The following is a 22,045-nucleotide window of genomic DNA, read 5'->3' on the forward strand; positions in this document are numbered from 1 at the left end:
GGCACGGACCAATCACAATTCATGGCATATAAACCGATGACTTGGAAGAGCCAAATTGTAACCAGCTGTAAGGGACTTAGGTGACAAAGGGCTAAACAGTTTGTGGAGTTTATGGCTTCTGGAATTAAACGATTTAATGTATTATGGGTAATAGCAGCTATGGAAGAAATTTAAAATGCCTATCGGCAGATTAAACGTGTTAATATACGAGTGTATTCTTTAGTTTCTTAAGCCTAGAATTACAGTCATCTTCTTCACCATTCTTCCACTGCTTGTCATCCTTGCAACGGTGGGCTATGAATTTACCACCCCTACTGCTCTTTGTTTCTAAAACTACAAGAGCAGGATTTTCTCGATCCAGATACAAGACAGCAGAATAGGCTTTAGAACCCTCCCATAGTGCTTCCATAATCAAGCTTAAGGGCTTGATGTTTTGCTGTGAGTTTAAGAACTGGAAGATCATCTTCAGCGGATCCCAAAAGATTAAAGAGTGACCTATTTGCCTTGGCGAAAAGGGCCTGCGGATTCCCCAGATTGTGCCTCTTTCGGTTTAAGGCCTTAATACCTCATTAATCCCCCAGACACTTCCTCAACGACTGGCTTTGGAGCCTATTCAGAATCATCCTCGTCCTCTTCTACGGGTGCGGCAGGAAGATCAGGGACTGCTGATTGTGATTCACCGGACTCTTCCTCATCGTCTGGAGTACCTCCTTCCACCTTGTTTTCACTCGCATCTTCACCATTATTGTTAGATTCTGTGGGAGGGAGAGTGACCTTTGGCTTAGCTTCTGAACCTGAAAATCCTCCCAAGGGACATCCAAGGTTGGCAAAGTTAAGTTCAGCATGTTCCTTTGGAGATACAACTTTCTCAGACTCCGGAACGCCTTTAACTCTTACAGTTACAAGCTTCCATTCTCCGTCTAGTTTCTCATAATGCATCATCTTGGAGTCTATACCGTTGGCCCATACATGGAGAATGACTCTTGTTCTATCACCAACACTTGTGAATAGTACATCACATCTCTCTTCTCCTTTAGCCTCCCAGAGAGTAGCTCCTCCATCCACTACCTTGCTGAATAGTTGTCCCTTGGGGAAGAATGATTGGTAGACTACTCCATCCACTGCACTTTCATAGTATCTAGCCAAGGAAGGATCCGGAGAAGAGAGGTCAAAGACAACCTCATCGCAGCTAGACAGTCTCACTAGGAACAATACAGAGAAGACAGAAAGGAATCTCATCTTTGCAACAGTTTAAATTGAAATCATGCAGAGGAAGAACTTGATACAGTACATGGGGTGAACAGGAAGAGAATGTACCATATACCACAGAAATAAGACATTAAATTGGCATTTGAGATATTGCAAAGGGTGTGGGTATTGGAAATTGTCGACTCCTAGTAAGGCCTAACTGGCTGTAGAGTACCGCCTGATAGCATTGACTAAAAAGACTAGTAGGACCTGTATCTTGTATTTTCTTTATGGGTACTCCATTAAATGTGAGAGTATGGGCCATAAACTTTTAAATCCATAACCTACATTATCCACTGGGTTGCAACTATGGTACACGCTAGGAGTTCCAGCTGTCGTTACAAGGATGGATCTGAGTCCGTATCCTCATTCTCGTTTCCTACGGATTCCTTTATCTCCATATTATCTTGTTTAGCAGTACTTGTATAAATATTTACTCTTTTGACATCGTCGGCGGTACCCACGTCTTGGCCGCGGAATTCCTCACTTTCTTCTTCATCCTCTTCAGAGCCCTGGTCATTATCCTGTTCGACACTATCATCTAACTCTTGGGACTCCCTTTGGTATAATGGAGCTTCTGTCTGTTCATCCTCGTGTTCCGTGGCCACTTGCTCGTCTTGGCCTTCCGTCTCCGCTGGAGTATCCGCGGTTGCCATTTCCAGTTCCCCCTTTTTGGTCAATTCCTTGTTTAAATCCTCTTCCTGCTTCTTGTAATCTTCTTTCATAGCCTTTAGTTGCACATAAAATAAATTTTCGGCAATCGCATGCCATGCAATTGTACCTTTATAAGATACAAGAATACATCCATCCCACCCCTCTTTAACCTCAATACTAGTAGATTTGGAAAGTTTTCTCTGGAAAGTAGTGTAACCACAATTCCATATTCATTATTTCCAGCCTTTCATATCTGCTTGTCATCATCCAAAACCTGAGTTATATCAACCTTCCCCATGACTTCATAGTTTCTCTCGCTCACTCCATTCTTCTGGCTCTCATAAATCTTGATCACGTATTCATCTGCAGCCTGAGAAACGTCAAGAATGTATGAACCAGAAGGCAATCCTAGTGGCACTTCTCCGAACTCTTGGTCTGCATGTTCCTCTGCATATGTGGAGGTAGTTTCTTCAAGCTTTGTATCAGAGACAAAATCTTGTGGTAAACCATTATGCATCCTCTCAAGTCCGGTGTCATAATCTTTGCGGTCAATTTATTTCCATCTATCTTCATCTTTGAGATAGCAGAGGGTCTTTCCGTTTCCAAGAGTTAGGGAGAGAATTGAAGAGCACCCGTCCATTTCATAAGTAAAGCAAGATTGGAAGTTATCATCTGGTTTGGCGGTCAATATGGAGATATCACCGTCAACGACGTAGAGAATATCACCTCTGCCCTTACCATATGTGGAGCTGGTACCTGACATCTTTGTTTGTTTTCTCAAATTAACCATAGCTCTGTCCGGGTCAGAGATGTCAGGGGTCCCTCTGGATCTATCTACATGCTCTTTCTGGACTTCCTGCGAGAAAGGCTCAACTTGTTCTGGAGATTCATGATACTCTGGGTCTACAACCACTTTTACTTCTGACTTATCCAGTGGTTCTACATCTTCTTCCACGTTTTCACAAGAACGTGAGGATTCTTGAGCGTCCCCAGAGATTCCCTTCATCTTGTTCAGGTGGTATTCAAACTCTTCACCATCGGTTTCAGTCCACTCCCGTCCTCCTTCAAAAAGTACTTAGACTCGGTCTTACCTTCCCTTATAAAGGTCAAGAGTATAACTGGATTGTGATCTTGTCGAATATTCAATTTGCAGTTCACAAGACATTCTCTGGTTCCGGCCTTCCATATCTTGGAACTGCCTTCAACAATAGACGTTATGTCCTCACCCTTTGCAGTGTAGATAAAAGTGTTGGAATTTTCGGTGGTTTTCTCGGAAAAGGATGCTAATTCAGTATTGCACCTCTGAGAGATATCAAGGGTGTGTAGATCCAATGATTCCTCATCTGCGTATAAGCATGTGCTTGGCCTGAAAAGGTACAAGGATAGAATGGCAGAGATAAGTCTCATTCTTTTCGTAACTGAGAAATGTCTGTATACAATGGAGAGAATGCATTTCTGGAGTAAAATGCATGGGCAAAGAAGAGTTCTTCCTTTCATTCTCTTCTTCCTAGGTCTATACCTGCTCCTAGTCTTTACTCCATGCTGTGTTTGTAGAGAATAAAATGAGATCATTCCGTGGAGCCTACATGGTCAAAACTGGGACAGTCTACACTGCTATAATAAAGCTCATCATGGTATCTATAGACTGTTAGTGGCATGAGTGACTTTTAACCTCTCGCGGATGATCGCATAATCTCGCATTCTATCCTCCTTTTAGTTTCCACCGATCATCTTCCAGAGTATGCATAATATATACCAGAAAAACCTTAAAAATTAAAAAGTGACTGCCTATAGTGGCAGATTAAACTGCGTTAAAGTGTCTCAGTGTGTAGACTTAATATAACATAAAACAACAGGATCTGATTAGGATTAATCAGTGAATACCTGATACATTACTTGAAAACTGCAATTGGACCTAATTTTTTGTTAAAATTCTCCTTCTTCGTCTTCCCTATAGTCCATACCTTCCACCGAAAATTCCACGTTACAGAACTCCACTTATTATCCTTTCTCTCGTAGTACTTTTTTTCTGGTTTACAAGAAGAGTCTCTAAGAAGTATGTACAGGAGGAATGGGTTCTCATCCTTGAAGTAAACTACAGCGAAAGCAACCCTTTCCTTCTTGCCTACACTTCCAATTACCTTTTCTTCACCATATTTAACAGAAGTTGCAACATTGTTAGCCTTTGGAACAAAGAGCATCATTGGAAATACGAAAGCTCTCATATCAACTATATGTGACCTCTCATCTTTCTGTGAACGCAGGTTCAACTCAAAGTTTACAGGGTTTTCAGGTGTTCTAAGACCAGAAAGAAATTTCTTAGGATCTATGCATACTTTCCATCCATCATCTCCTTTTATGTAATATATCTCTTCTTGTCCAGTAGAATTAACCCTCATTAGATGTAAAATGTAAGGATTCCCTCCTTTAAGGTATGTTATTGCAAAGGCGCAAATTTCAGAAGTAGTAGCAGATCCCCAAATCATATTTTCGCCCGATGTAAATCCGTTTATGCAAGTTCCAGTTGGTGGAATGAGCAACTTTGCCGGTATGTCACCCATAGAGGACTCCACAGTTTTGCATCCTGGATCAGGTGATAATATATCATAAGTCTGGTAGTTAAAGCCAACCTCCCTGGTTTTCATACTTTTTACTAGTTTAAAATATGTTTCCTCGTCCAGGGAGTGAAGCATGTCACCTTTTTTTATACGAAAATGCACCGCAGCACAATCCTTATCTGAAACAACTATGAACATCAGGGAAATACTCGAGCTGTAGCGAGTTACATAAGCAACATTAACCCTTTCACACTTACTCTGGTTAGATTCATAAAGTTGTACATCACCATAAGTAACTCTGGTTGTGTAGAATCCTGGTTTTGGAATAAATAGCACTGTAGACATTCCAAAGAGACTGAGTTTAACAACGTCACATTCTTCTGTTTTTTCTACATCCATGACATCCAAGACGAATCCATTAACAGAATTCCTGGTTGTAGCGAAATTTTTAAGTTCCTTGTCGTAGATATGAACATTCTTCCATTTGTTTTTATCCTTTACTTTTGAGTAAGCAACAACTTCAGAACAAGATTCCGCAGTTGCATGAATCATAACAGGTTTTTTATCCTTATCATAGTGTATCTTTAGAAGAGTACATCTTTTATCATCCTCTGCCTGCCATAAACTAGTAGAACCGCACTTTACCTCACTTAATCCCCAAAACGGAACGCATAAAAGTGTATCAACATCGTCCATAACGCATTCGAAGGTTTTACAAAGCGATTTATCAGGGTTTTGTATATCAATAACGTTTAGATAGTCATGCATGTGACCAGAACCCTTCCTTAGATTATTCGGATCCGTCGGTCCAGCTGGTTCTGACCGTAGCAGTTCTTCATGTTTGGCTCTAAAATCATCCATTCCCAGTTCAGTATAACTGTCACTGCCCTTTTCAAAGTACTTGTGGACCTCTTTACCGGAACTTTTAATGTAGAGATGAACAAGAGAAGAAGAGCCCTTTTTCTGATATACATTGGCACGCAATAGCTTCTCACTATAACCTGCGGTCCAAAGAGTAGTTGGACCAAAATTTACAGAGAGGATATGTGTAGCTCCATTAGGATGGTACATGTAGTGTGTGATGTTCTCATCCTCTATCTTGTCTACAAGTACCTTTTCTAGATCTGCTTTAGCTAAATCAATGTCAAAGTTTTTAGATCCAGCAGAATTATCTTGGACTGTGCCAGGCTTATTCGTAACAACAGGAGTGAGTTGGTCCTCCTTGGTAGATGTTTCTACCTGATTTTTATCCAAGTTTGACGGGCCTGGTGTACTAAGAGTAGTGGCTGTCGCTTGATCATCCCCTGGATTAGCCTGGGTTTGTGGAATAGGCTGAAAATGTGTAGAAGCCTGTGTATTGGGTTTTGAGATTTGCTGGGGAGCTGATTGAGCATCCAGTTCAGCCTTAACCCCTCCTTGTTGAGCCTGTGTGCCTGATGTGCGAAGAGCAGCACTGGCAGTCGCTTGACCCTGAGGATTTGAGGCTTTACCACCTCCACAGTTTGATAGTAAAACTATGCAAATCGTGCATAGAGTTACGATAAATCTCATTCTCCTGTGCAAGGGTGATGATAATGGCTGAGGAAGAGAAGACCATGCCAGGAAGACATCTGGGGTGTAACAGGAAGACTCCAGATGGGCATTTAAAACTTTCCCTGATGCATTCTATATATTACAAGTGACCTGGTACAAGAGTAAAATTGTGTTATGCATTAGGCATTTTTAATTGTCACTTTTGTCACCATTTATGTCCACAGTAGGTGCCGGAATGTTCTTCCTTATGCCGATGATTCTCTATAGCTGTGTTGGCTATCAAGTGATTGTATTCGCTGATAAAGTGCTTTTATGCAGTGAAACTTGTGAGTTAGGGGGATAAAAGTCAGAAAGAGTGATCTGGGCATTCATTCCTCCTGTTCGCACGGTGAGTTCATTGCTTTACATTCTCACCTGACAATCTCCATTAATGACCTCATTCTGAAAGTGGAAAGTGTGTATGTGAGTGGAGTAGTAAAAGAGTTGGTATCTACTCCTTGTAGTTCACTGGTCTTCCAGCCATTCACGGCATGTTATGAGTGATAGTAAGAGTTAGAGTAGCATCTTTAGTACCCTGGGCACACAGATCTGTTCCATAAGAATCTTCACTAGTATTATTAGCAGTAACAGGAGTACCTTGTAGAAGAATCTTTGTCTCAGACTCCGTATCAGGAACTTGGTCAGCTACAGGTCTATCAGGATTTAGTTCTTCATCGGGTTTTTCAAGTCTTCTTTAATTTCAGCTCCACTACTTCTATCACAATTTTCACCACCTCCTTTAGATTCAGATCCTTGAGTATCATCCTCGCCATTTTTACCAGCAGTTCTTCTGTCACCAACAAGTCCATTAGGTTCTTCAACACCAGATGAACCAACAGGTTCTTGGGTGCCATCTCTACCATTGTTATCAGGATGTCCCTGAGGTTGTTTAAGAGCAGATTTAGGTCCAGTACCATCTTTACCTGGATGTGAGGATGAGGATTTAGAATTGACAAGGCATTGTCCAGAGATAGTACACTTCGGTGCCTCTACATATTTGCTAGAGTTACCGTCACCATTTTTGATATTATAATCTGTTTTATTCTTGTATACACCATGGAATATTTCCCAATTGTCACCATCCCAGTGGTACAGTCTAGATGCTCCATCTTCCACCGTATGGAAGAATCACATCAGTGCCTTTGCCACTATATTGTACTTCACCAAGTCTAAAACATCCTCCATTACTACCATTCTTGGCACGCGTAAACTTTATGAGACAAAAGTTAGGAGAGTCATCAGACTTTTACGGCCTAACTTTCTGATCAATGGCTACATTTGTCCAAGGGAATTGCCAGTCCACCAAGTGAACGAGTGAGTTGTATCTCGAGATTATACAGTTTACAGAGCTAGATCAGGGTGTCAAAAGTAGCATCCTTATTCCAGTGAGATAGTCCAGTACCTCGTCTATAGGAGAACTAGTGACTCCACTTCTAGTCTCTTTCTATCCTCATTCTCTCATCCTATACTACATTCTCTATCCTCATAAAACTGCATTTAATAACTAACTATCCATATTTTAACCATTACGCTGAAAATCATCTGCATTTAAGCTCCTTCAGGAGAGACTCAAGACAGTGTGTAGACACTCCCTGCCTATTTCCATGATACTCCCATACCTACCACATCCTCATCCATTATTTATACTGAATGGAGATTATGAACGGAAAATGGTGGGTTTGGAGAGAATTTTCTTCTGGCTGGGAAAATAATGGACATTAGTGGTGATAGTTATCCCGACTTACGACATCACCTATTCATTCTTCATAGACTACACACTAAACACTTTCAGATAACAACGCTCATCACAGACCGAACATCGGTACATATAAATGTAGAAGAATTCTGAAAATCTTAGACGATTTAGGACAACTGGCCCTGAAACTGCATTGTCACTGGCAATCTTCACTAGTGTGTATTTGAAGACTCTAAAGTAGGCCAAGACACATTGTGGAATCCTCTCAAACCCACAGATTGTCATCATATGTAAAACAAAGGATAAAGCTATGCAGGATCCACGGGATTCCAGTGTCTCTATAAGTACTTTTATTCATAAACTCAAGGGATAAATAAATGAGTTAATCGTTCACCCAGCTGCGAATGGTACTCTTCTCATTTATGGTACTGAGAACTCATTTTAATTCCCAGCTCACAGAGATACTCCCTGTATATTCTTGGTACCCTTATCGTCTTAACATATCTGCTTGAATCATAGACTACCTTACACACTATACTCGTATATTCACCTGATAAGTTTTAAAATCTGCAAAGTGGGAGGTACTACGGCAAGCCCACCAAATGCAGCAATCATTGTGTATGCAATGAGCAAATGATTTTTTACCAAAAATCCCGATGGAAAGACATTGACTCTGCAGTCAATTGTCTTTATTTCTACATACTCAACCTTATCAGGGTTTTCGAACTTTTTACGATTTATAGGAACTAATACATTGTACAAGTGATCATCCAGGCGAGGTTTTCCGGCCTTTATAATTTTGAATGAAGTGTAATCCACTTCATCTGGGGAATCAATGAATCCCACGGTCATGCCTCCCTCACCAATACTAGCATTACTATTCGCCGTTCTTAGAGGTGGTCCTGTGGTATTAAGTTTTGTGAGATCACTCAAAATCCCAGAATCAGCTCTACTGGGCACATCAAAATCCTCTTTGGAGGACATAGTCTCTAGTTGCGCTGCTACTTCTCCACTAAATGATTCTCCTTTTTCATAAAAACTGTTACTAAGTCTCTTTTCAATGGATTTTGTGACCCTCCTCTTGAATGAGTCAATGGTTTTGAAAAGCATAGTTGAAGCTCTATAGTACATGCCTTTACCATGGTCCTCTACTTTTTTGTGTGCCTTTACATATATAACTACAGGAGTTGCAAAATCGCAAACAATGGCGCTAATTAGACCAATATTGTTAAAAATTTCCATAAAAAGAGTCTCATTTGAGAGTAACCAGGTAAATAAAAATGGAAAGGCACATCCCCAAAAATAGGCCAAATTACTACCGCAATAACCCAAGTTTAGCAAATTGTATTTAGTAGTTATACATCCAAATACAACATCTGGGATAGCAGTGAAAATAACGAATATCAAAATACAAATGCTAGTTACAACTCCAGAGTCGCTCATCAATATGTCATTTACTATTGAACCAGTATTTGCTGGAAATGCACTGGATATAAGGATTCCGAGAATGTAATAGATTATACAGGAAAAAAGTGTACTCATCCAGAGGATTGGAGCAACTTTGACATCTAGAGTCATTTCATTAGCCCATGAAGGTGTTGTACTTGCTAAACTGTAGTTATCCACGAACGTGAGGAGAACATTCGAGAACGACTCATTCCCAATTGCTGGAGGCAAAATCTTGGCTGATCCTGCCTTTTGTTCATTCGAGAATTTTTGTGTGTGTATATGTAATTCTCCAGTGGTAGGTATATTTTTGTCAGCGTTTACATAACGATTGATTCCATCATATAACCAATTTGCACGATCGTCGCCGTTATAAGTACATGAATTAGGTTCATTTCTATGGTGAATAGCACATGATTTCGTGCCAAAAAGTCGCTCATAAGTTGTTCTATTATATCGTCTGGTAAAATCTCTGGAAGTCATCCCAGAATTATTTTTATATAATCTCCTAATCTTGAGCACAGAATGCGCTGCTAATTGCAAAGAACAGCCTAAGAGAACTACAAATGATGTAACATGGAAGGTTGTCGTCTCCTCTAGGGCACATGCACTCAACCTAAGGCATAAAAGAGCGCAGACAATGTAACCCAAAGTTATCCCTAATCTCAATTTTCCATCACAAGATGGGCCAGACATATCTAAGGTAAGAGTCTCAATATCCGAGTGTATAAATGACAAGTTTTGTGGCATTTTTATCGCGGCTGTACTGTTAGCTGATCCATAGATTGAGGATATAACAGCCATATTTGCCTTTCCCATGGCCAGGTGCGGATAAATCTGAATAGCGAATGAATATCCAATCGTTTGTACAAAAAGCATATCTATGAGCTTTGAAAATGTGAGAATTCCACAGATAATGCAACAAAGATCTCCTATATGATGAAGAATCGAAATAACCTTGAAGGAATAATCAGAGAGGTAATACTTTACCACCGTATCAAATTCTATCCTCTGTTGGAAATTAGAATTTTGAGGTATTAAAGTAACTGCCTGAAGAAGCATCAAACTACAGAGAGCAGCAGTGATACACATGCCAAAGTTGGCGAGCAAAACTTTGAACCATCCACCATCGCGAGTTATGGAAGGGATACCACTCATACCTATATAGTTATGTAAAGTTATGGATAAATGTATGGACATAGATGTTTCATCATCGTTCTTAATAATCCATGGTTCACCAATCTCCGCGTTATCTGAGTGGCCAAATTCACAGCTAGCTTCAAAACATCGTATCTTTAGAGCCTACTATAATGAGCTCTGGATACGACTAAGGTACCTAGTATCACTGTGTTTAGCTAAATTGTATCATAGCATATCCAAATACCGGTCATTAGATCATCGGACCATCAAGTCAAAGGATCTCCACTACGGCCCTTATAAAACTTAAATCCAGCGAACCAAGTCCAGTAAGAGAACCAGCTCCGGTAAGAGTACCTGAGGATATACCAGAAATTGTCCCGAGAGACATAGCACCAGCAGTAGCAACACCAAGAGCTTGAGGAGCAGGTTCTTTAGGAGCTTCAGGTCCAGTTTGAGCATCTTTACCAGCACTAGGAGTATCTCCTCTACTAGCTTTACCGGTAGAAGGAGCACCAGGAGGGCTTAGTCGAGGTGAGGATAGAGTAGATTTAGAATGTTCAGAGTCGTCAGCGGATTCCTCATCATCTTCCTCAGATCCTATTTCTGGTACTCCATCGCTATCGTTACGTGCTACTGAACCCTGTGGTCTAGGAGGTTCTTGACATTCTTCCAAATTACCATCGCGCTTATTTAGTATCTCTCTAAGAGCAGTCCACTGGGTGCAGTTGAGCCTTTTCTCATATATATCCTTGTGCTTAATACTCCTGAGACTGTGAGATGTTTTTTTCCATGTAGCTCCATAACCAGAACTGTCTCTTCTAAACCAACCCTTAACCGGGGGGCTTGTCCCAGTACCATATACATATATAAGCTCCGGATTATTACCAGAATAAAAAGTATAGATGTCCACTGGACCCTCCATTGGAAATTTAAATGATCTAGCAGATACTTTCCTTCTATTAGAGGTGTTATCATCTTGATAGAATTTAATACCAGCTACCTTCTGTCCTGCTTCAATATGATGTTTGTAATATGGGAGTTTATTTACACCACCGTTTAATGCTAGCTCTTCAGTTTTAACAGAGACTTTCCCTGTACCCTTCTCACCTGTATGATGCTCACAGCAGTAGCTTCTTCCTTCAGATCTGTTGCGTGATAAATCAATAGTTACTCCATTGTAATTTTCACAAACTAACCCATCTAACTTCCTAGTAAACTTCTCTGTGAGAGTGGATATTGAATTATTTTTATCACTATGGAATCCCTCTGGATTACCAATTTCTCCCCATTGAGTAGTACCTGTACCTTTGTTCTGATTATGGAACCATTTAGAATTTCCTCCATCCTTCCCAACAAACTCAAACATAATGGGTACTTTACTGTTGTTAATTGGCGACGAGTATAGTCGAATATTACTAATTATATCATTAGGGATAGTGATACCATTTACCCTATCTTTACCGTGCATAACCCTCGAAAATCTAGTATTTCCATCCTTGCCATTAAGTTTATACTCGGTAACTCTATAATCACTCCCAGTAATCTCTGTGCCATTTTTAACAAGTTCCAGACCCTTACTTTTTGCAACGTTGGACTCCACATCAAGGGGTTTGGTTGGCTGATCAAGATATAAGGGAAAGACATTATTTCGGCCTAAATTTCTCTCGTCTAATAGAGCCTGCAAAGATGTTCCTGTGTCATCAGTATATTGTTTCCAGACTGCTGGCTGATCTCCTGTTTCAGTTTCATCATATCTTAGGTAATAGAATGATTTGGGGTCGTCTTTCTTCTTCACCTCTAGAAGAAGCGGTTTATCATAGTTTTTGTCTCCATCCCAGTAATAGACCGATACAGATGTTACCTTTTTAACTTCCTCATCCTCTAGTTTTTCACCATCACCTAGATTATTACTGAGTGTAAATCCTTCTTTGTTGGAATGAGTATAGGCAATGAATCCAACAGCATTATGGTCACCAGTCACCTTTTTAGTTTCTAGCCCAGGTGGTTTATAACCTGGACAGGTGCATCGGTTTCTAACTTCTCCACATCTGTTTTCTAGATTTAACTTGAGCCGGTCTCCATCATCCATCCTCCATGTTCATAGAGTATCCCATTAAAGACTCTGAGATTAATGAGAGTCTCCTATCTACTCCTCATCCATATATTCATCCTCCCTCACAACTAGCTCACCGTCAGAGAAAGTATCCACAGAACAAGATGAACAACTATCAACACAGTCTTCAGTAGTACATATGATTTAGTAGTCTGTACCATTTCTATCTTCATCTGTTTGTCAATACTCTTCCTATAAACCATATTCACCACGTCTTTGTCTAAAAGCTTCCATTCAGTGCAATATTTGGTGGCGGCACATTTCCTCGGTGGTTCCTGCTGAGCTCCGTGCGCTCAGGTTCCCTTACGGCCACTCAGCTAACGCCATAGACGGAAAACTCAGATTGGCCAACATTTACTACGCATTAAACTTACCAAATCCGAAAATCTGGTTGACGAGTAGCACAAATGATGCTACAGGGGTGATGGTCTTTTTATACTTCCATGTGTAAACCTTGAAGCGTTTACGGGAGCGTACAAAGTTGCTACGACCTCCATCAAAATTGGTCTTTGTCATACTCGAGCATTTTTAAAAGACTGACTAGGTGCCTGAGCTCGTAGGGGAGTAAATTTGTGCCACACTTTATGTTTCCTGGTGCTCTCTCAAAGTCTCCAGACGTTACCGTGCCAGAACTCCAAAGTGTGTAAAGGACTTTGCGGTCTGTCTGAGTCCAGGCCCTTGCTGCTCCACAGAGGAATTTTCGGCGCCAGGTCTGGAATTTTTCACCATTACCGAGGAAATTTCTCTGATTTGCATTGAAATCTTCCGGGTTATCGCAGAATTTTCACTTCTCGGGAAAACTGTAGCGAAGCTTGTCCGAGGGCCGAGGTGTTGTTGTCTCTAGGGTTGCCATGGCGATCCAAAAGTCTGAAGGTGTGCTAGGCATTCTCAAGAATGGGCAAAGGATGGTCGGTATGGAGCGTGCGGGCTCTCGTCTCAAGGGAAAGGGTAAACGTGCCTCCAAACATCCCGTAGAGGAGTCTAGCCAAACCATTCAATCGGCATCCTTTACACATTACACGTCCAACTATGTGAACGCGCTAGTCGGAGTCCTGGAAGGGACATTGACGCCAGAGGAGGCCCAGGGGATTTTGGCGCTACCACTCAAAGAGCTCCTCGAGGATACCCTGAATGGAACTCCCTATAGCAATTTATCGAGACAAGAGAACATGGAAAAGGTTGATGCAGTCTTGAATGAGATCTCGAAAGCGTTACTTCTGAGTGTCCTCTTCATTGGAAAGGCCAAGACTCAGTACAGAAATGGAGCTTTGGAGGACGTATCTGCGTTTCTCTATAAACTTGCAATGCTCATTGACGGGACTATGGAGAAGATTTGCGGATCCATAGCGTCTAACGAGGGAAACTTGGAGAGGAAGAACCCGGAAAATCCGAAAATGTTACTCGTAAGTTTCTTTTATAAATAATGAGCTGTTCAGCACATTTGGACGATTCTGCTATCACTGGTCTATGCCAAGGAAAAAAGACTGAGGGTCACATTTTGCACAATTGCACTTCATCTCGTCAGAAGCGCATGCATTGATGAAATAATGATTACAAGTGTGCTCTTTGAAAAGCACGTACAGACATTTGTATCCCTGCTAACAGATCAAAACAAAGATGTGCGTTGTGCTGCCGTAAAGGTCTTGGAATCGTTTCAGGTGAGTTGAACGATATGTAGGCTTTAGAGTATCCACCGCCAAATTCATCAGTATGAGTTGTATAAGCGAGCCGAGAGCTGTGTATGTTCTGGATTTTATGGCTGCAGGGGATTAATTATGGACTTATTGAGGAGATACTGGATAGCATACTAATGCATGCAAATCTGCCATGGACTAGGTGAATGGACAACTATGGAGTGTAATATATACCCCTGTCCATAAAGAGTCTTAGAATTGGCATTTACTAATGTCATATCTATAAAATTATGGACAGGATACAGAAAACTGAGGACATACCAGTTTATAGATCCCCATAGGTTCCTTTACACATCCCGTCCATCTGCTTGAGTTTGATATAAACAGACTGTTTTATTAGACATAAGTAATTAAAATGAACAGTGTTACTATTGACATCAGTAAAAACCCTAAAAGTGGAGTCCAAACAGATAATGGAGGAGGATACTATTATGAAAGTAACAGTGGAAGAGTAGACCTAACGGATGACTGGTACCCTGACCCAGAAGGAACTTACAGGAAGTTTGTTCATACTCTAAAGGATGGTAAGATAGGGAATATCAATAATGGAGGAACTCCTCAGAATGGGTTCGGGACATTAACTACTTATACTAGCGTCTCAGTATATTACTGGTCAAGGGACAATAGTTTTAGCAACCCTCTACTCATTCAACTTGGAACAGGAGATAATGAATACTACGCTAGTGCTGATGGTACTTCTTGGGCAAAGGATCACGAGGCAAGTACTAGTAAGTTAAGAGATTCACTTAACAAGCAGAACTGCGGAAAGAATAATGCTCATATTATAAAGATCTCAGAAAAGAGTAGTGGAGGTTATAAATGTCCCATGTGTTCTAAGGATATTCAACTTTCATACCAAAACCAGTCAGGTTACGACCACTACCGACATACTATTTCTGATTCGTTCTCAGTAACTAGTTTCAGGGATGGTAACGACTGGCAACTTGGACTACCATCTCTAAGGGATATTTCGCATATACAAGTCTACTGTGACTCTACTTCACGTGGAAAACTCCTCTTAATTTACTATGATCATGGTGGGCACAACTGGTTCAAGAGAAACACAAGTACTGAAAATACCTGGAGCGGATTTCCCAATGATAAAGTGTTAGAACTTTTGAACAGTGACAATTATTACCCCAAAATCACTATTAAGTTATCCACTTCAGCTGGGAAATCATACTCTGATAATGGTATACTCATAACTATGAGAAGTAGTCACATTGGTGATGGTTATCGGAAACATGAACATTCTCTATGCGGCGGTCTCTTTGAGCTAAATGGTATTACCCATAAGAATGTTCCGCTTACCGATATAAAATCTACCAGCCTTCTACTTAGCATCTCTGCCTATTACTATGGAGAAAATCTTACAGGTGAGAAGAACCTTCTCCTGGTAGAACTGAGATCAAGTGGTAGGGGTACCACATATAATTACTATCAAAGGATTACAAAAGATGCTAAGAATTGGACACAACTGCCTATAACTGAAAAAGAAACTGATCAACTTACTGGTAATAACCTTAGGACTGAACTTGACAGGCTTAAGAAGGAGCACTTTCCTACCACCCATACTAATCCACAACATGTTCCGTCCTCAAAACCTTCACACCCTAAACCTGAAGAGACTGAAAATAGTACAGATATGGAATCACCCGCAACTCATTCATCAAATGTTGCCAATCCATCCTCATCTGAACCAAAACTTAACAATTCTACCTCTGCGAAATCTGCATCACTAATTGGTTCAGCGGTTGGAGGAGCTGTATATGCACTGGTAGCTGCAGTGGTCATTGTCCTGCTAGTAAAGTTTTGGCCAAGGATAAGGACGAAATTTGTCAAGATTTAGAATGGCCTTTTCTATCCATAAATTCTTCCGTTAATGGTATGTTCGGGACAAAAATCCTCTTTAAGTTGCGGAATGTTTACTGTCAATAGTAACCTCACTACTCTGTACTCCATTAATATTACCTATGGTCGCATTACAACTCATACTGATGAATTCTACACTGGGCACTCTGACGTTCTCAATAACATCATCTATGCATTCATCCATATATTATACAGACTCCGTTTGTGGTTCAATCAACACTTCCGTTGCTCAACGATCCTCATCATTCAGTCAGGCTAGCAGTGCTTGAAAACTTGGAACCTCCAGAGGACCAGTCAGCCTACCAAACTATAATTTTACGCTGCTCTGATGAATCAAAAGATGTCAGGATAGGGGCATACAGGAAGCTTGCAAGGTGGTACATTCACATACCATTAGAACTAAAGTTGCAAATTTTATCCTACGGGTTAAATGAGGAAGATAAACAAATAGTTTATGAATTCTACAAGCTTGTTTCAGAGTGGGTTAGGATATCTGGATCACTATTTGCCTTCATTGATGGATTCATAGACAAAGTTACGAATATGAGTCTTTTGGAGAATGTAATCAAAGTATACATGGAGAGGTCCTCATTTCTTGAAGAATTCAAGGCATTTGGAGATGTTGTAAACTCCTCTGAAAACCTGCAAATTCCTGGTGTTTCAACGACACATTGTAATATATACTCACTTCTAAATAGGATAAAGAGTGCTACACCATCTGAGCTGCTTGTTCTCTCTGTGTTCTTCCAAAATTTTGCTGATGCAACACATAAACAGGCTATTGAGGTCTTGGATGTTTTCTCCTATCTAAATGCACTTGTCTCTACACGCTCAAAAATAAATGATATGCTAAAATCTCCAACCAACTTTGAATCTTTATCTCAAGAGACATATTCATCTCAAAACATGCCCTTATCACAGGAAGTCTACTATTCTCCGAGGACGGATGAATACTTTGAATCACCTCCTCTCTCTCAAGATGTGGTACAATCACCTGCAGTAGATGGAATTGCGAGATATGATGAGTTACAGATGGAAGGTTTACGGGAAATCTACACAAATGATTATTTACTCTGTAACACTCTGCGCAGTTTGCTAATTATCGCAACAAGTTCTCAGCTGGACAAGTATACAAGTGCATGCGAACTTGTATGCAATAAAATTCTCTTAAATGCTCCTGTCAGGAGTCTAACTGGATACCTCCTTTCTGATATGGTTGTGAGTACATCTCTTGGTGACAATTCATTTCTTGTTGCACAGTTTTACGGGTATCTCAAAAACAGCTATGTGTTCCATGCTTTGTCGCTACTTCGAAGGATAACAGCGATTTCCGGAATTGGTCTATCAATCATAGACGATGGTTTAGGAGGAGAAATTCCAAGGACAAGTAGCATGCTGAACAAGTTTGAAACTTCCGTCACTCACAAGATACTCTCAGTCATTAGCGATATCAAGGATCCATTTCAGACATCTGGAATTGAAAATGTGAGAATTGGTAGAAACGAGTTGGAAAGAATTTCCAAGGCGAAGATTAGGCGTTTCAACGTCTCAAAATACTCTATTGAACACCTTAACATTTTCGTAAAGAGTCTTGAGGAACAAATAGGGAGCAACAAAGCAGCAATAAGTGAACTTGAGACTTTGCTTAAAGTTCCAGGAGAATCTGAACGGGAGTCTGCTCTCATGTCTGAATTAGATCGACTTTTCAAGCTTTTGGAAAAACAGGAACTCTTTATTTCAATTCTTCATTCAGAGTTAAAGGAACGCTGGTCCCGTATTTTAATAATTGTTGAATCGTTCCTCGCTCTTACAAGGAGTAAATGCGCTAATGATCCTGGGTTGCAGGAATTTCCGCAGATGATTTTACTGCCTCAACTCTCATTTTTCTCCTCCACTGTCATCGAGTGGAAGAAGCAAGATTTGTGTGATGAATACTGCGATGTCCTCTCCAGTAAGTGCCTAGGAGGATGGTCTCTTTTGAACCAGGGCCATCCAGAATTGTTGAGGCAGATCAAGGCATTCTATACTGCATTCAAAGAGTCACATGATGTGCTCATGGTATACATGAACAAGTTTACTGAATTGTCTAAAATGGTACAAAAAAAGGGGGTGGATAATAAAGACGGTGATGAGGAATTGTTGGTCATTAGACAAAGAATAGAACTGCAGACTTTACGCTGTGAAATGTACTTGGCTACAATTGTGGATCTTTTGATAACAAATGTGGAGTTGCGCAAGGATTGTGTTGATATTGTTTCCGGGTTTTGGAATATTGTAAGTGGAAAAGTAGCCAGCACAAAGTATATACAATCTGTGACAACGCGGCTCTCTTGTAAACTCGTTCTTACAGATTTTTTCGAACCAGCCACTGGTGTTGTCGGTAATGAGCCTGTAGAGGATTTGGAGTCTGTAGAAAGATTAAGAGGTCTTTTGGAAATCGCATTTATACTTCCGACTTCCCCAAGGACGTTGCTTAGTAGTTACAAGTTTACAAATACGACTACACATACAAGTTTCTCTCCAGAAGATAAACATATTATTGTAAACATGGCCTGCCTCTATCCCACTCTATCCTACAGACATTTAAAGGCATATCACAGAGCATTTGAACACATCTTTCTGAGGTCGCTTCATGGCCTCCTGGAAACAAATTTGCCACTAGTTGGATTCTCATCCCTCGTAGTGTTCACAATGCAAATGTTTCTCAAGGCTCCTCTCCATTTTATAACCAGAAAATATGCAAATTATATAAAGTGGCTTCTTCTTGTTACAATCGATGAAGGGAACGTTATGGAAAAACTAAAGGTGACATCACTACTCCATAATATCATCTGCATGTACACTAGGGAGGACATATCGGAAACCAACCAGAGCTTCCCGCAACATTTACAAGATGTGAAAACTTTAAGCTCAATTTGTTCACATGAAAATGCGCGGGAGGCGCTTTTTGACCTCAGAGATATTCGCATTCTCATTATCTACATTATAAAAGATGCAAACATTATAAAGACGAGGGCAAATATACAGGTACTTAAAGATTCTCTAAATCTTGTCAATGAAGAAATTGATAGGATTGTAAAGGAGCATGAGGATGTATCTGCAATTGTAGAAGTGGAAGCCGGAAATTACCGATTCAAAACTCCAGATGATGCTGCATTCACAGCACTCGTTGAGGCATATGATGCTTACGTGTCATCTGTTGGAGAAAGAGAATGCGTTTCACTAATCGTGCCAACTGGAGGGGTAATGATGAGAAGACGGAATCGCACAAGGAGGACTTATGAAAGCTCAAGTGAATCCATAAGTAGCGACTACACAATTAGTAGCGAAACTGAATGTATGGATGAGGAAGGAGAAGATGATGGTGAGGGTGACGACGAAGTAGAAACTGATGTATCGGAGTAATTTGTTTAATTTATATTGTACCTGGAATGCGTAGCGTACGAGTGAAACGAGTATAAGTCCCGAATAATGAGGGACCCACGATCCTAATCTTGTTCTTATGTGCACTACTGATTCAAGGGTACCATGCTGAGTCAGCAATCTCCCTCTTGTACAGCGTAGAGACCACCATCGAGTCAAAGGTGTCAGAACGAATACCATCTTATATACTCCCTACCATCTGTTAATCTTGTCATAATATGCATTATACATACAAAACTACATTACACAAAACCTCTAGGTTCACCTGAGGCACTGCGTGATACACTTCATTTTACTGGACCCATTGATCTTCATCATCTTCGGGTCCATGTGGCAACTGCAATTCACAGGGTTCGCATCCATAATCGGTCGACTTTACGTCGTCGTCTCCCCTCTGCTCCTTTAGATTCTCAAACTTGAGTTTGGCTGGTGTATCATCTCTAACAATTTTGATTCTCTCACTAGCCAGTTGAGGCATCCACTTCCCATTGACCTTTTTAAAACGCCGAAAGCCCTTTTTAGAAGCCTTTTTGACGTATAAATTCAGCAAGGTATCCTCACCATCTTGGTATATATTCACCACCGTGCATTTGGTATCGGATCCTGCCTCCCACAAAATAATCTCAGAGTCCATCTGAATGTTTCTATTCCAAACTAAAAGGTCTTAGCCCCCGTATTTCCGGGAAATCTGACAGACTCTGGATTTAAAGAGTAAGTTTTTTGGGAAAGTCACCTCTAAAAAACCTTACTTCTCCGCCTTAAAACGATTCTTTACTCGAGATATTTCCAGTCTCAGTGAACCCTGAAGTTTTTTACTTTTGCAATTTTGCTGGTATCCCCTGGATATTGTAAAAACTCCGGATATCTCTAAAGCTCCTGGAATAGCCTCTAGAAAGATCTATTGATGACCTCCTGAACCACCAAAATACCCCGCGGTACTGCCCTGTAAAACCTTGTGTATTCGTGGAACTTGGCAATTTGGAATCTAAAGTAAAAAGTAGCGCAGTGGTCACTGTATAGCCGAAATGCATGGGGTGCCAACAGTTTGTTGGAGATATAATGACCGTGTTAACACGCAAATTATGCATCCTAGGATGAGTGAGCTCTATCGGATAACTGCTACTGATCATGGCTTTGACATTTATGCACGTGACTAGCCTAGTCTCGCAAGTTTTAATGTTCAACAGGAATGGGAGGTCAGGGGAAATTGTTCAGAGATTATCGTAATTGGCGACTCTATCGGCATGAAATGATCTGTATGGAATTTTGCAATACCAGTCAAAAGTATGCATCGAAAATTCTGCTACAATAGCTCCAGAAGGAGCCGAGTGATGTCGTCATGGTTAGTCAAAATTGGGCTGGCATTATTGTTGGTGTTTAGATGAGATCTTGTTCTATAAAATTGGTCAATGCTAGTCTTGACTGTTTGGTCTTCTAAGAGTACCCTGAGCCGTTGCCACTGCTGGACCAAAGTATGCAACCATCATCCCAAGTTTCACTACCCTGTGCATGTAGACTGAAATGGGTCCAAATGGGAGAAAGTATTGCTACCACAAAATCTTTTGGTGGAGGAGCTATCACTCATATACATGAATTTATAAACTACTTGTGGGTCTGGTCCAGACGTGCATTCAAAAGGTCTTGGTTTCCTCGTGAACGATCCTTCCTCCGTTCCCATCTTCTACAACCAGGTATTTCGAGTAAGAAGAGCTTCCGTCCCTCATTGTTGACCTTACTAAAATGGCATGACTCTCTGGGCTGTTGTCTAGAGTCACCTCCCGTTCAATGACATCGTTGCTCAGAGCTTCATGTACAATCTGTCCACCGTACTTTACTACGCCAATATAGGCGTGGGTCAGCATATTTTTCCGCAGTTGAAAGACCGTAAATCCTGATCCTTCAATTTTGTGGACGTTTAGCTTGTCTAGGGTGCCTGGATCCAACAGGTCAATGTCTATATGGTATCTAACTAGTAGTGCATAAAAAGACTTTCCCGGTTTATTTATAAACTCCAACATATTTTTTATGACTTTAGAATTCTCAATCTTGAAGGTATCCGTAACTCTAACTACATTTGTACCGTATCTGTCTCTGAACAGGCTGACTTGTCTTTCCATAATGTTGCTATACTGTGGCAAATTTTGATGATTTTCGTCCAAAACTCGCATTCCATTATCACTAATTGCGCCTATTCTGTAGTGTGTTTTGTATTCCGGAGCGACTCTATAGCGATTTAGATGAAAGAGTGTCCTGGACTTGATCACCTTTATCTTGTCTGGAATATCTCCAGATACGTCCAAATCTATCAAAATCATTCCATTTTTATCTCTCCTTTCTTCGTTATTGTTATCTCTTCTCTCTTCATCTCCAGGGTTAGCAATAATGGTCCTGGTGGACAAGAGGATAGTGAGCAGAAGCGGTACTCTCAGAACTGCATTCATTGTTGTTGGCGAATAAAATAAGCTTTAGTGGTAAGAATTTATTGTGGCAACACTAAAACGTCACATTCTTGGGTAAGCTTGCAGCAGCTACGAATTAGTGAGTATGCTAGCGATGTTCCATTGTCAGAGGGCAGAGGTACCTTGTCGCCATTATCACGACTCCTTACTCCCCCTATGGATATAATGCT

General features: G+C 40.7%; 12 protein-coding genes across 12 annotated transcripts; 3 read left to right on the forward strand and 9 right to left on the reverse strand.

The window, feature by feature from the left end:
• Nucleotides 1-609: 609 nt before the first annotated feature.
• BEWA_047230 (hypothetical protein) lies at nt 610-1,239 on the reverse strand (the record flags this gene model as incomplete). Its single annotated transcript, XM_004831653.1, has 1 exon — nt 610-1,239. The coding sequence occupies one exon, from the start codon at nt 1,237-1,239 to the stop codon at nt 610-612; it is 630 nt and encodes a 209-aa protein (XP_004831710.1).
• A 347-nt stretch (nt 1,240-1,586) lies between these two features.
• On the reverse strand, nt 1,587-1,973 carry BEWA_047240 (hypothetical protein; the record flags this gene model as incomplete). The annotated part of the gene is made up of 1 exon (XM_004831654.1): nt 1,587-1,973. The coding sequence occupies one exon, from the start codon at nt 1,971-1,973 to the stop codon at nt 1,587-1,589; it is 387 nt and encodes a 128-aa protein (XP_004831711.1).
• Nucleotides 1,974-2,455: 482 nt separating this feature from the next.
• On the reverse strand, nt 2,456-3,309 carry BEWA_047250 (signal peptide containing protein; the record flags this gene model as incomplete). The annotated part of the gene is made up of 2 exons (XM_004831655.1): nt 2,456-2,964; nt 2,994-3,309. 2 exons carry the CDS (start codon nt 3,307-3,309, stop codon nt 2,456-2,458), a joined length of 825 nt encoding a protein of 274 aa, XP_004831712.1.
• Nucleotides 3,310-3,794: 485 nt separating this feature from the next.
• BEWA_047260 (hypothetical protein) lies at nt 3,795-6,011 on the reverse strand (the record flags this gene model as incomplete). Its single annotated transcript, XM_004831656.1, has 1 exon — nt 3,795-6,011. One exon carries the CDS (start codon nt 6,009-6,011, stop codon nt 3,795-3,797), a length of 2,217 nt encoding a protein of 738 aa, XP_004831713.1.
• A 684-nt stretch (nt 6,012-6,695) lies between these two features.
• Nucleotides 6,696-7,051, reverse strand: BEWA_047270 (hypothetical protein; the record flags this gene model as incomplete). Its single annotated transcript, XM_004831657.1, has 2 exons — nt 6,696-6,911; nt 7,043-7,051. The coding sequence occupies 2 exons, from the start codon at nt 7,049-7,051 to the stop codon at nt 6,696-6,698; spliced, it is 225 nt and encodes a 74-aa protein (XP_004831714.1).
• Nucleotides 7,052-8,274: 1,223 nt separating this feature from the next.
• Nucleotides 8,275-10,332, reverse strand: BEWA_047280 (conserved hypothetical protein; the record flags this gene model as incomplete). Its single annotated transcript, XM_004831658.1, has 1 exon — nt 8,275-10,332. One exon carries the CDS (start codon nt 10,330-10,332, stop codon nt 8,275-8,277), a length of 2,058 nt encoding a protein of 685 aa, XP_004831715.1.
• Nucleotides 10,333-10,585: 253 nt separating this feature from the next.
• Nucleotides 10,586-12,403, reverse strand: BEWA_047290 (hypothetical protein; the record flags this gene model as incomplete). The annotated part of the gene is made up of 1 exon (XM_004831659.1): nt 10,586-12,403. One exon carries the CDS (start codon nt 12,401-12,403, stop codon nt 10,586-10,588), a length of 1,818 nt encoding a protein of 605 aa, XP_004831716.1.
• Nucleotides 12,404-13,278: 875 nt separating this feature from the next.
• On the forward strand, nt 13,279-14,094 carry BEWA_047300 (conserved hypothetical protein; the record flags this gene model as incomplete). Its single annotated transcript, XM_004831660.1, has 2 exons — nt 13,279-13,830; nt 13,864-14,094. The coding sequence occupies 2 exons, from the start codon at nt 13,279-13,281 to the stop codon at nt 14,092-14,094; spliced, it is 783 nt and encodes a 260-aa protein (XP_004831717.1).
• A 382-nt stretch (nt 14,095-14,476) lies between these two features.
• Nucleotides 14,477-15,970, forward strand: BEWA_047310 (hypothetical protein; the record flags this gene model as incomplete). Its single annotated transcript, XM_004831661.1, has 1 exon — nt 14,477-15,970. The coding sequence occupies one exon, from the start codon at nt 14,477-14,479 to the stop codon at nt 15,968-15,970; it is 1,494 nt and encodes a 497-aa protein (XP_004831718.1).
• Nucleotides 15,971-16,003: 33 nt separating this feature from the next.
• On the forward strand, nt 16,004-19,412 carry BEWA_047320 (hypothetical protein; the record flags this gene model as incomplete). The annotated part of the gene is made up of 2 exons (XM_004831662.1): nt 16,004-16,006; nt 16,189-19,412. The coding sequence occupies 2 exons, from the start codon at nt 16,004-16,006 to the stop codon at nt 19,396-19,398; spliced, it is 3,213 nt and encodes a 1,070-aa protein (XP_004831719.1). The 3' UTR covers nt 19,399-19,412.
• A 296-nt stretch (nt 19,413-19,708) lies between these two features.
• BEWA_047330 (hypothetical protein) lies at nt 19,709-20,050 on the reverse strand (the record flags this gene model as incomplete). Its single annotated transcript, XM_004831663.1, has 1 exon — nt 19,709-20,050. The coding sequence occupies one exon, from the start codon at nt 20,048-20,050 to the stop codon at nt 19,709-19,711; it is 342 nt and encodes a 113-aa protein (XP_004831720.1).
• A 997-nt stretch (nt 20,051-21,047) lies between these two features.
• BEWA_047340 (signal peptide containing protein) lies at nt 21,048-21,857 on the reverse strand (the record flags this gene model as incomplete). Its single annotated transcript, XM_004831664.1, has 1 exon — nt 21,048-21,857. The coding sequence occupies one exon, from the start codon at nt 21,855-21,857 to the stop codon at nt 21,048-21,050; it is 810 nt and encodes a 269-aa protein (XP_004831721.1).
• Nucleotides 21,858-22,045: the final 188 nt, after the last annotated feature.

The sequence above is a fragment of the Theileria equi genome (genome assembly GCF_000342415.1).
Source record: "Theileria equi strain WA chromosome 4 map unlocalized gcontig_1105316255041, whole genome shotgun sequence".
NCBI classification, from domain to species: Eukaryota; Apicomplexa; class Aconoidasida; order Piroplasmida; family Theileriidae; genus Theileria; species Theileria equi.